The sequence below is a fragment of the Adiantum capillus-veneris genome, chromosome 10 (genome assembly GCF_014529385.1).
Source record: "Adiantum capillus-veneris isolate H3 chromosome 10, ASM1452938v2, whole genome shotgun sequence".
In the NCBI taxonomy this organism is placed as follows: Eukaryota; Viridiplantae; Streptophyta; class Polypodiopsida; order Polypodiales; family Pteridaceae; genus Adiantum; species Adiantum capillus-veneris.
The window spans coordinates 94,135,726-94,149,599 of record NC_140940.1 but is presented as its reverse complement, the minus strand read 5'-3'; the positions used below and the strand labels follow the sequence as shown (position 1 = coordinate 94,149,599).

The 13,874-nt window shown below is 40.2% G+C and overlaps 1 protein-coding gene and 1 pseudogene across 1 annotated transcript; both read right to left on the bottom strand.

Moving 5' to 3' along the window:
* Positions 1-335: 335 nt before the first annotated feature.
* Positions 336-614, bottom strand: LOC147449265 (uncharacterized). Its single transcript, XM_086522585.1, has one exon. It carries the CDS (start codon positions 612-614, stop codon positions 336-338), a length of 279 nt encoding a protein of 92 aa, XP_086378711.1.
* A 4,910-nt stretch (positions 615-5,524) lies between these two features.
* LOC147449264 (uncharacterized) lies at positions 5,525-13,619 on the bottom strand (annotated as a pseudogene).
* Between the last annotated feature and the right edge of the window lie 255 nt (positions 13,620-13,874).

Genomic DNA, 13,874 nt, shown 5'->3' with positions numbered 1-13,874 from the left:
TTTGACACCACAGGAGCTAAGTAGGAAAGCCCTAGTGGACCTATTGTACATACTGTTATTATATGATTCAATTCCACAAAGCAAAGGAGAAGGGAAGGGGGGAGAGGGAGAGAGAGAGAGAGAGAGAGAGAGAGAGAGAGAGAGAATCCAAAAATCTTTGTTCTTTATTTATACATCAAAAAACGAAGGGAAAAAAAAAGAGCAGGCCCGCTTCTTCATGCATGACAATGATGTTGTGGCCCATAATGAAGGAGAGGATGTAGCAGATGCACAAGAGGGAATGGGGAAGGACGGGAGTAGATATGGGAGAGGGGAAAGACCGGAGTGGGCCGACTTTAGGAGTAGTCGATTGGAGGTGGAGTGGGGTAGTTGAGATCAGGAGTATCGATTGGAGGTGGAGTGGGGTAGTCGAGATCAGGATTATCGATTGGAGGTGGAGTGGGGTAGTCGAGATCAGGAGGAGTGGGGGCGGCCTCGGAGGGGTGGCCCGGAAGCAGGCGGACGTAGACGCCAAGCTTCATGCCCTCGTCACAATGGTCGGCGCGGCCACATGTGCAGTGGTAGATTCCTGCTTGCTGCAGGGGGCCGAAGATGGTGTAGCCGCTTTCGTCCATGAAGAGAGGGGGCGCTCCTTGGTGGCGTTAACGATGCACAAGGCCCAGTCAAGTGGGCTCAAGAGCAGCACGTTGTGGAGCTGTGGATTATACTCAAACACTGCACACACAAAAACACACACACATAAGCTGCTCTCTCTCTCTCTCTCTCTACTTACGCAGGGTGTCGCCCACATGGATATGGTGCTCAAGCGTCCAGGCCGTGAAGTTGGTGCGGAGACTCCATCCGTTCTCGTTGCCTACGCGGTGCTGTACTCCTGCGCTCCCACTCGCCACCATAAACGCAGCCACCACTATGACTACAATGAGCACACCTGCGTTCGTCATTTTTGAATCACCTTTGGAATTGCCTTCTCATCCTTTATATACTAACCTTGCTTTCGGTCGGTCAACTTTAGGTTACCTTTGAAAAACAAGATTTTGCAAAAGGTTGAAGTAGCTTTTCTAACTTTAGCTAATAAGGTCGCACACATTTTTTATAAATGGGAAATTGGGAATTAACAAATATTCATTTTAGTCCCCATCCGCACTAGCACTAATAATTCGGGCGCATCCGCACGGCGGGGGTAGAACCCTTGCCAATCGTCATCAGTTTTGTCGCATAGGCCAACTCCTGCCAGTGCAAAGGAGACCTTTAACTAGACGAGGCAGGGATAGCCAATTTGTTTTCTAACTCTGTCGATTTCGGCAAAGTTGAGCCTTTCAATCCTCGTTTGTTGACGACAATATTGGACTGGGGTTCCACCCCTCCACTGTGGATCCGCCCTTCGAGTGTCAATCTAGGGCATTGCATGTTATTTGAAGACAAGGGCATTCCAAAGCCATCAAAATTAAAAAAGGAGGAAGCGTATTGTTGATCTTCAGAAAAGGGGTGAAGTAAGATCACACATTCATAACTACATTTTGCAAAAAAATTACAATATTACACAACACGATCTCACGTTGTCATCTTGTGGCACGCTTATAATGTGAAAACAAAATGTTCACCTCACTTTTAATTTCTTCTGCTTGATCTCTTCTCGAGTGCAACCCTATTTGATTGATCTTTTCTCGAGTGCATGGAGATGGCACACTTGTTTCACCTAGAAAGTTCAGTGCGGACGATTTCAACCCAAAACAACAGAATTTGTCTACAGCCATAAACGATGTATCTAAAGTGATTTCCAAGTGGAAAAATGAGGTTCAACGTGTAATTTAATTGTAGTGCAAGTTTTCCAATTTTAGGAAATTTTTCCAACTCGTTTGGGCTTTTTATGAGGAAAAAAGGACATTTCCTAGCTTAAAATGACAAAAAATGGTCATCAAAATGACCCAAAAATGGTCAACAATGACTCAAAAGGCCACATCACTGACATTTCCATGACTATGATAGTTGGAGTAACATTTTACAAGAGGAATACCAGCTCATTTAGCCTCTCTGTGAAGGGATACTTCTTCTATGCAGTCACTAGTGCATTCGTGCATTGCTCTAACCCCATGTTTGAGCGTACGAGGGTTCCACTTAGGTTTTCTTATCTTCGAAAAGGTATGTAAGTTTGTCTATGAAAGTGTTGAAGCTTCCATAAAATGGCCTTGACGAAGAATTCAAGGAGCAAGAAAGGGTTTTAATAGGGCAAACATACATTGTATTTGTGCAATTAGGAGTGAGGCTACACCCAATCATCACAAACACAAGAGTTTCGAGTTGATCTTGGTTCTCTTTTAGAGTAAAGCTTTCATGGCTGGATTTTTGTTCTTTTTTGGTGTGTCTTTTTCTTCAAATATTTTGTGACTCGTTTAATTTTGTTGCGAACTCTCACAATCAAAGGCCAACCGCACTAGGCACTTCTCGACAATGTCTAAAGCACACTTGCTAGAAGCATCATTATCATGTCATGCAAACTGTGGACACGTATTAAAGGATAGGATTTGATACCTCTATGATTTAAAAGATGACACACACACTCACTCACTCAAGGCAAACCCAAGACAAAAGAGGCAACAAGCACACATGTCAAGCTCCCCCCCATGTTGCCCTCATAAGGCGCCTAAAGCCTATTGGTTGGCCTCTAAAGGGGTCCAATGATAATTTAGTTTGTTTAATTAATTGTTTAAGAATTATTCAAGGTCTCTCTCAAAGGGGAAAGGAGGAAAATTGTTCAAAGTCTACCTCTACTGCTTGAAATGACCTAGGCTTGTGATTGGGTAGGCTGGACATGAGCCAATGAGCTTGAAGCATGAGCTAGAAGGAGGGGTCGACCCAAGCAAGGAGGGGGTGTGCTTTCAACATATACGCCCTCACACACACACTCTTGGTGTGATGCAAGAACTTCATCACCTTCTCCAAGCTTGCTGAGAAGTTGAGAACCTACACCAGCACTTCTTGGCTATGGAATGCAAATCCAACCAAGAGCCGTGATCCAAAGCAAAAGCTTTCCAACTTCTTCATCTCCACTACTATGCTACTATGCTAGTAGTCATCATTTTTGTCACGTAAGCCAACTCCTCTCAAGCTTTGCAACGTTATCTTCCTCATTAAGCCAAAACGCAGGTTGAGCAGTATAGCAGTAAGTGGCATCAATCGTCTTTGTGTACCATCAAGAATCTTTCTCTTTATACAGTTGAGAACATGGATGGACATTGTCATAAAATCTAATCATAAAATCTAATACCTAACTAACCCAAATGATTTTCTCATACTGAACTGATCATTTAATGTGGGAAAATAAGTGGGAACAAGAGTTAGAATATAGACATGTGCTTTTCGATCTAGCTCAGCATGAGACGAAAGGGAGAGAAGGTAACACGTCCAAAAGGGAGATGGTCAATCAAAGAGAAATGACCAGATAATGGAGTTTAAAAGACCTTAGGGTTAGCTTCATTAAAGACCTCCAAAGGTTAGTGTTAAAAGTCCTTAGACCTAGGACCTTAAGGTATTCTAGGGCTTAATTAAATGTTTAAGCATTATTCAAGCTCTTTCTATCAAAGGGGAAAGGTGGAACCTTGTCCAAAGTCTACCTCTATTGCTTGAAACCTAGGCTTGTGGTTGGGTAGGCTTGACATGATCCAATGAGCTTCAAGCATGAGCTAGATACAGGGGTCGACCCAAGCAAGGAGGGGGTGTGATTGCAAGATATACAACCTCACACACACTCTCTTGGTCTGAAGCAAGAACTTCATCTCCTTCTCCAAGCTTATTGAGAAGTTGAGAGCCTACATCACCACTTCTTGGCTATGGAATGCAAATGCAACCAAGAGCCATGCTCCAAAGAAAAATCTTTTCATCTTCTTCATCTCCACTACTATGATACTATGCTATGCTAAGCTACAAGATTAATACAAGGGAGGAGACCTTCCCTCACTCCTTGCTAGCTCTAGTCTTCACCTTTGAAGCTGGTGTTTGAGGGCTTGGGATTGAGGTTGGGGATACATTAACACTAGTTTGGTACCAAAAAGGACACTACAGTATCATTTTTGGGTTTTTTGCAAAAAATTCTAGCAACTTTGTCATGGATCATTTGACCAACTCCTTTTTAAGGGGTTTTACATACAAGATGAGAGTATTATTAGACAAACCAAAAAAGCTAAATGACCTTTACATAAAACCTCTCAAGTATCACATGGTATAAAACATTGATCTGCATTTTACCGCATACATAATTTTCTTTCAAAAAAAAATCATTTGAATGAATTGTAAATTTGTAAGACCTCTTTGCAAGTTAGGGAATGATAGATGATCAACTATCACTTCCAGAAAAATCATTTTCATGTATGAAAAATTTTGTTTTATGGTGACACTCACCAAAATAGCAAATCCAAAAATGCATATGGCTCTTCAAGTCGACATTGATACATATGGTATACATGTCACAATGGAGAACAAGTTGAGAATCTTAGCTTATGACTAAGAAAAACAATTCAACCTCTGAATTCAATGTCAAAGCCACAAGTGAAATACAATCAAGACATAAATTGGTAGCAACATAGCCTCAAGAACCAGCTCAAATTTCACTGGATAGGATTGCCCAACTTGCTTTCCAGCTACACCCATGCGATCATACCCCACCATGACATGGTATTCCGAAAAGCAAGGATCTATGCAACGGTATTTCTTACATTTAGGGATACCATAAAGTGTCCTTGATGGCTTCGACCCAACCACTTGTTTTCCTTCACAGATAGCCCTTTTCCATTTATTGGCACATACAAAGCAAAGCTTTCTTGCCTTTGCACTCAACTTCATCAGCTTATGTCCTTCCATCGGACCACTTGTTTACAAAATTGCCTTACATGTGAGAATCCCTGCAAAGTTGTTATCAACAAGTTGTTATTGCAAACGAATCATAAACTGAAACCGATTTACATTTTTTTCCATGCAAACACTTCCAAATTATGTACACAGCAAAAACAGAATCCGACATGCCCTTAAACAATGCATGCCACCACTTCCAACCAGGTATAGTAGCCTCTAAACTGTACCCAGATCCCAAGACCATACTATCAAATACATCACAACCTGCTTTGTTCTTGTTATATACTGGATGGATATGTTTGGACAAGTAAGGGCAACTCTATGACCACTTCCTATATACCTCAATACTTCACCACTTTGCATACCATAGACATTGGAAAAAAAAAATTCGTCTTTTCGTCCATCCAACTACATGCAAGAAGATGTTGGGGTCAATCCAACTTGGGTGATCGTCCATGTGTGAACCTCTTATTGTAAATCCTTTATAAGTCTCAAGAAAACCATGCAAATCAAGAAGAACCACGCTCACGGTGCTCAATATGCAACAACTGAAAATCCAAAAAGTTTTCCATGTTAGTCATGTAAATACCTGTAGCACCATTCCCTTGTACGGTCAAATACATCAAGAGATTGACTCATGTAAAACACCTATCAAAGAACACATGATGACCTTTTTATTTCAAATCCTTTGCAAGCATAGATGCAACATTATATGAAAGCTCTGCACAAGGAAATTTTCATACAAACAAAAGGAATAATTATACCCAGTCTCAGAATCACATAAGTTCCATAACTGAATCCCAAACTTGTGAGGCTTCTTGGGATTATATACCCTACATGGATTCAACTTACGTTTAGACGGTATAATCCTCTCATCAACAGTCACATTTTCCCCACAATTGAAGTGCAATTGAAACATTGCATTCAACTTTTCCTCTAATGGAAAGACTCGCCATAGCTTATACTCTCACAATCTAAGAAGTGGCCTTTGAGAGTTATCTCTTACATGCAAGAAACACTTTATCTATTGGTACCCAATTTGCCCCATTTTCTCAGCATAGTTTGGATAATGCATGACACCACAAGTTTCCCCTTTCCAATAATAATTCTTGTCTGGCATATACTGCAAAGCCATGCCAAGAGAAACACCTAGAAACTGCAGAAAATAGTGTCTGTCAAGGTCATTTCACCTTCTTGTGGAGTCATACTTACATAAGTCTTGTTCTTTCTTTTCCAATGCATATCTCTTTGTCTCACCCACAATCATGTCAATCAAGTCTAACGGGAACAATGCTATAAAAAGCTGAATTTCTGTGAGCGCTCTTGGTACTTTTCCCAAGTCTAGACCTCCAATATCTACAAATGTGGGAAGCACTCTAAATGTACCTTCAGGATCAACATGCATCTTATCACCACTCTTCCTTGATGGCATAGTCACATTAGACCAATTGGACTCATCATCACTGTCCCGCAAGACTGGCCCTTTCGCCTTCAAAATCTCATGCTTGCATTCATTTTCTTCTCCCACAGATCCATGCTCATCGCAAGAATCACCTGCTTCATGGATACTTGATTTCCGACCTTTTGTAACAAGCATCTGCTACACTTTTCCACGCTTTTTGAGAATCTTGTAGCCCTTGCCACGACCATGACTACTCTCTACGTCGCCATTAGCATCATGAATTATTTGCATGATTCCTCTCAGCCTTTCTAGATGCATCGTGAATTTCCACATTCACATTATTAGAACAACCATCAAAAAGAAAATTAGCATATTGGGGAGGATTACCGAGCGATGTTTTACCTCTGTGCTGCGTTGCAGGTTTTGGCTGGGTTTTCTATTTTGCTCAAGAAATTCAAATTTCAACGTGATAAGGCTTTACTTTCACTTACAATGCGTCTAAGATCCAAAGATCTTGTGCGTTAAATTGCCATGGAGATCCAATGGCAGGCATCACTTCAGCCCCAAGGTGAGAGTTCCATAGCCATGCAAGGTCGACAATGAAAAACATGAGCACATAGATCTTGAAATTTTAACCCACTAGCACTCACCACTTGACCCAAACCAAAATTTCATGATATTTTTGGAGTCATACTCTAAATGTACATTATGTTTTATGGGAAAATTGGCTTAAAGTGTGCATTTTAACAAAAGGACAAAATTCATGTGGTCACAAGAAACTTTAGTGTCTCAGGACACTTGAGTGTCCAATTACAGGACTAGTGTTACTGCTTTTGCAAGATAGTTAAGGGCATAATTCTGGTGTATGAAGTCTACCATCTTCATTGCACCAATGAGGTCTCAAGGAACACAAGCTTGTATTGTACCAAGTCTCTCTTTATGGGGGAATCTATAATACAAAATCCTTTTGGAGGGGGGACCAGCTCCACATAAATTCGGACCTCAATTGTTGTCAATTTCTCTAATCCTTTCTCTCTCTCTCTTTTACAAGTATTATTGATGCCAAGATAATTAGGTGTAGTGTTCATCTTGCTACCTTTGATCATTTACTGTTCTTGTGCTCTTTAAGAATTCTCTTAAAGGAAATGCTCACTATTCTTATTTCAATTTCTGCTACAATCAATGTTATAGCCATGTTCCATTACATTGATATCGGAGCTATTGATTTTTATTTTCTTGCTTAAGAAGCCTAGGTCCTTAAGTTTTTCATGAAAGGTTGGACATGTTCATTGCAAGAGGGTAAGTGGGACATGGATCTATTAGCTTGGTTGAAAAAGACTTAGCTTGAGGTACATTGTTGGGAGCTATAGACTTAATAATGGATCCTTTTGTGACTTGCCTTCGGCTTAACCATTATTGAGCTACTAGCAAGCTCAACAGGAACCATAATCAATCGAGCAATGTTAGACCCTATCCATTACTCTTTGCAATCAACAGTCTCTAAACCACGGGTGTGGTTGCTTGAGAGCTAATTTTCAAAGGTCTTTAAAGAAGAGTAGCAACTAAGGTTTTCAAGGGTACCAAAGCACAAAGTAGCATATACACAAGTTTAGTTAGCCTGACTGACAATAATAAAGAGAGTAGAGTGAATATTGACACTCTTGATTTTGCACATGGAGGTGCTACTGATGATGCACCACTGTTTGTGAACTGTCTTGTTACTAGGCTGCAACAAGCTATGGCGGCAACCCTGCCTTGCAAGCCGAAGTTACTCAAAAACTTAGTGCTTATGGGATTTCTCTACCTCTCCAAGAAGAGCGAGATCTTAGGAAGCCTCTTGTTGAGACTTCCAAAATAAGACTAATACTAGTCTTTCTTACCCAATAACTCCCTCCTAGGACACCACACAACATATTGTTCAAATCTTCTTGTGCAATCATTCAATATCTCTGTTGTCTTTTATTTAAAGCTTTAAATTTGAGAGATAGTGTTCTGTTTGATTCCCATTGTCAAGAATACTACCACAAACCTACTTCCCAATGTGGGTAGGTCAGTGACTGTTTAGTTTTCTATCTTTTAAAACCATTTAAATGCTTTTCCATCAAGCGTCACCCCAAATCCACCATACTAGGTGTTACATTATACACATGGTAGTGATGTGTGTGAACACACTTAGGACCTCCGGGGCATTTTTCCCCTCACTAGGAGGTTTTTCCCCCCATGCATTGTATATACGCCTGTCACTCTAGGGCCAACTTATCTTTCCATTGCACACTAAGTAATATACTCTTTATTATGTGCCTTGAGCTTCCTTCATATTCTCCAAGCTGTTTTCATTTCCCTGCAACCCTAGTTCTAACAATTGGCATCAGAGCAGGTTGCATCCTCTTGAGCTCAGTCACCAGCATCGCCCACACACTCCTACTCATTTTTTAAGATTTTAGTGATCTCAAATTTTTGATTCTAGCTCACTTCAGCCTTCGTTTCCACTACAAGCAGTACTCCGTAAGCAATTTTGTCCTTTTGTGCAAAAGTTTTGTCACTTGTTTTTTTCGCATAATAGGCCCCTTACAATCTTCTTTGGGTTGTGTTGCATAGTACACATTAGTCCCGCGTCAATTCTCCTCTTTTCAGGTAGTTTTCAATTAGGTGCATGCATTTGCCACGGTTGACAACAACACAAATGTGTTCAAGATGTTTGCTACTGAGGTAAATTGGATGCGGACAACTACTCAATATGGGCTTCCATGATGCAACATGTTCTTGTGTCAAAGGGCGTGTCGAATGTTGTACAGGGCATTGATGTACATCCCAAGGTTGTTGTTGCCAGAGTTGTTTTGCCTACGAGTGAGCAAGCAAATTGGGATGTAAGAGATGTGCACGTTGATGCATTGATTGCATAACAGGTGAATTGCACTATCACTCCTCACATTTGTTCAACTAAATCTGCAAAAAAGGGCTTGGGATATTCTAGTTGGTCTTTATGCAAGCTGCAATGAGGCCAAAATTGCATTGCTACCTAAAAAGATAGAGTCAAAGATTATGCATGAGGAAGATGAAATGGACATGAGGATATCAATGAGTAACTTATTTCTGCGATTGAAGTCATTTCTGATAGTTCTCTTATGCAGACCATTCTTGATGCTTTGTCAGATTCTTACCATACTTTTGCTAGTACTTGGAGGCTTATGACCCAAAAAAATTCTAAAGCTATCAAGTTTGATGCATTATGCACATTGTTGTTGCAAGAGTCACTTTCTAGAAAAACAGGTCTAAACAGTGTGCAATTGAGTTGGGGTAAAGGCGCTACTCCTTTCCCAGGGCCAGACGTCCAGTGTCCGGCCGATTGTCTGCCCACGTGTGTACATGACCTTATTTGTTCTATATGAACAATAAGGAGATCCTCACTCTATAGTTCCTGAGGTTGCTCCACCAACATCGTCTCATGCTCCTCCCCTTCCCCGTACGCACCACACAATTAAAGTTAGGCATACACACACTTGATTTTGATGCACACAATTGCAATTTAGCATCCAAACATGCAATTAGGCAAATTCACAATTCTTATTTTCACATTCAATTCTAGGAAAGTTTGGGCATTACGACGACATGCAAACATTCCAATCAAAAAATCCAAATCACAAATTGATAACGACTCAGCATATCGCACAAGATTTGAGTCCAATGGCACCCTCCAATCATCGATAACACAATGTGTAGGCCGATTTTGTTGATGCTCCAAAGCCTAATCTTGCATTCCAAAATCAACAAATTGTTAGCAGAAACTGACATTGTTCAAATGCAATCCAAGCCTCTAATTAGGCAAACATCAAAGCATAAGCACAAAATGTTAGTGCAATTAGTAGAAAACTAGTGTGTATAGTGAAATTACCAAGGGGGTAGTGTGAAATTAGAATGTGTAGGTACACAATTAGCAAGACTTTCTATCAAATTACAAGAAATTGAACACATTGCTTTATGCAGACACATCCAAAATTCACAAAACCATTAACACATGTGCAATTAGTGAGGAAACCTATCCAATTATGCCATAATTACACTAGCGTAGGCTATTGCTCCCCAACAATGGTGCCAACTATTGTGTTATATTCGGAGCCGAGGTGACCTTGCAAAATACCAAAATAACATGCTACAAACCATCAAACTAATCAATCACATAATCAAGATTGCACTCGATCAGAGAGAGATAGAGAGTGGAAGAGAGTGTGGGAACCCATGCGGATCTCCTAAAGCAAAGTGCTACACCAAGATGGTGAGGGAGAAGAGAAGACAGAAGAAAAACAACACACAAGCACTGGGTACAATGTCCCCACATGCAAGACTGAGCATTTCCCTCTTGCACATATTTATTTTATAGATTCTTAATGCTCAAAAATGAATACACATTGGCTGGTCGGACATAAATGGCCATAGCTGGTAATAAGAAGCTGAGTAATAAATGTACATATCCTTTATCCATAACATACTCTGAGGTAGGAAAAGAAATTGTCCTCAGCTGCAAGGTACATAAGTGGTGGGGTCCAGTGTGAGGTACAAGATGCTAAGTACATGCTTGCATAACACACTGAGTTGCTGAAAACCAGAAGAGTAACAATGATTAGTAGGAAGTAATTTAAAAGTGAAAAAATGTGTAACATGTGGAGATTATGTGATGGAAGTGCATGACGTCAATGTGCATAGGTACAAAGTGCAACATTTCATATCAATCCATACCAAATGTGGTGGGCGAGTTACACATATAATGTAACCACAGAGAGTACTATCTTACCAAGTGTAGGCACTCAAGTACACATGTATCCACATCCATAAATTTCCATATCATTATTGCAAAGTGGAGAGTCATGCTGCATGAGGCGTAGGCACTCTAATTACACGTGTCAATAGCCATAAGTTTCCATAACAAGGTGTGGAGTGGAGAGTCCTGCCCTCTTCAAGAGTAGGAGCTCTAACATGTGTAGAAATTGTTCCATTCCAATTCAATATCCTTGCCATGACAATGTACAATGTCTCAACCAGTGTGCTACGTAATGTGACCAAGGGTTTGTGTAAAAATTTATATCTAGAGGTTCTCTTACGTGACACCATTGCATGTAGTTTTATCTGCAATAGTAGTTCTCAAAGATAAACCAGTAAAAATGACTTCTTATCAATTGTAAAACTAATTGAAGCACACACTAAATGCATTAACATTTTAAAAGTTTGTGATGAGAGTTGTTTACAATGTAGGGATGGGAGTTAGTAGAGATTAGCGTTGTGTGATAACAATACGAAGGTCAAATAGTAGCTCTAAATAAAGAAATTAATGATGGGTGGTTTAATTTAGGTAACTTGCATAATAAAATTTAAAAGAAAATCCATGCCTAATACATTAGCTTAACCTTATCCCATCAAAAAAGGATATTAGAAACATTAGTAGGGATGACATACAATATTAAGTAACATACCATATGATGGAGCATTAAAGAGAATCTTCGAGCAAATTATTTGTAAATCTAATTTCACTACATCACTACCAATGAGTATATCCAAACATAATTAAGGTCATAGCTTGTGCAAGAAGCAATGAGAGGGAAGTTTTGTTGTTTATAATAGATAGTTGCCTTCACAGTTATATTTCCATTGCTATAATTGGGAGAACATTCAATTTAGGTGGTGGTAGCTACAAATGTATTAGGTCAAATAATCTTGCTTGGCACGGAACTACATCGGGCCGTGTCAACTCAACTAAACTGAGAGTAAGGGTGGAATATTTTAAAGTGATTCTCTCTCATGGGCCACACTATAGCACGTCGCAAAAAAATCGACGCAGATATCGACAAGACAACGTTTCTTTAAAAGTAAAATACGATGAGATAAGCATCACAATAAACTCCCGTATCACAGCATCGATATATATATCGGGAACAACCACCCGAACACACGCAATTATCTACGCCTGGAGATAGGCAGTTATTAGCACCGGAAATTTTATCTAATATTGGTGGTTGTTCCGAGGCCTATACCGACACGTATACCGAACTCTGTTCCGACGACCAAACCTGCAAACGTTTTTTTTGGGCGGAGAGGGTTGAGAACTGTAGTTGCATGTACTGTAGCAACAGAAAACATCCCTCTCTACCCAAAGGAGAAACCGCACTCCACCTACAAGTTGACGCTAAAGAGCGGGGGTATACAGATTATAAAAATTATAAAAAGAACAAAACCACAAAATCAAAAGGTTAATCATGACAAGTTCTCAAAATCATAACCATAATGTCAACTCCCAAACCATAGGCACAACGGCATAAAGATTTTTTATGCATAATTAAAACATGACTCAAAAACTGCAAAACCATAATCCTAACCCACTTCCCATAGCATAACCATTACCATAACTTGCTTGTCATACCATAACCATAATAACCATAACCATAACCATAAACGGATTGCCAAACCATAACCATCACATGATTGCCATACCATCACTGAAAACCATAACCATAACTTGATTGCCAAACCCTAACCATACCATGATTGACATACCATCATTGCAAAACCATAACCATAACTTGATTGCCAAACCATGACCAAAACCTCTGTGCCATACCATAACCATAACCTCTCTGCCATACCATGATTGAAAAACAAATCATAATCACAAATGGAATGTAAAACCATAAACATAAGCACTAAAAAATTGTACATGCAAACAATCACTAAGTAAGATTGTATCAAGAAGCCCACAACTGAAAAAAAGAATGTACAAAGAAGACTGTATGATGATGATTGAGTAAGATTGTATCCAGAAGGACGTCATGGTAATGCCTCCCAATTGACGTCCTCTCCCTCCTCCTGTAGCTAGGTCAAAAGGGCCACAATTCCATGCTTGTATCCATACTTCTCCTCTAGGCATGTCGGAAGGCACTTCATGGTAACTTCCTAGAAAATTACGGTTTAATCATGAGATAAATCTTCAAACTTCATATATATTTTCAACAATTCAAAGCATACATATAATACTTACAAACTCATGTCGAAGTATGTCATAGACTCCACTCCCAAGATGTGACGCTCCAATAGACTCCAAACGTGCTCTGGCTGCATCTCTCTACTGTTGAAATCTCTCTAGATTGTCTTGTGTCTCTCGTCCAATCCGCACCCACTCTTCTGAGTCCAACCATGCCAGCTTTGGACTTCTGGCATTGTACCTGTCTCTCACCTCTGAACAATGGTGTGGCATTGTGGCCTTTTCCACGTCCAAAATCCATCCATTCAAGACTGGATCGTACCCCTCTATCAGCCTGTACTCTCTGTGAATGGTCTCGACGATGTAACTATTTCTTTCATCGTCAAGATTATCCCAAACCTCCATCATAGAGTGACCAAATTAAATTGTGTAGAGCTGTTGAGTCCTTTGTTGCATGGCCTTTCCGACCCTATCTACCCCGACATCCCCATCCCTACTCTTGTACACCTTGCTAGGATCATGCTCGTGTGATCCCCAAGGTGTACGTGGTGTGTCAATTGGTGAACTATCTACTGAAGATAGTGGGGGATGCTCTCTTGATGGTGTGGACACATCGGTAGAACCGCGTCAATAGCAACCACCACCTCGAGAACAAAGCCT

Excerpts from the sequence above, each read along its gene's own strand:
- LOC147449265 (XM_086522585.1), bottom strand. The coding sequence starts at position 614 with ATGGACGAAAGCGGCTACACCATCTTCGGCCCCCTGCAGCAAGCAGGA.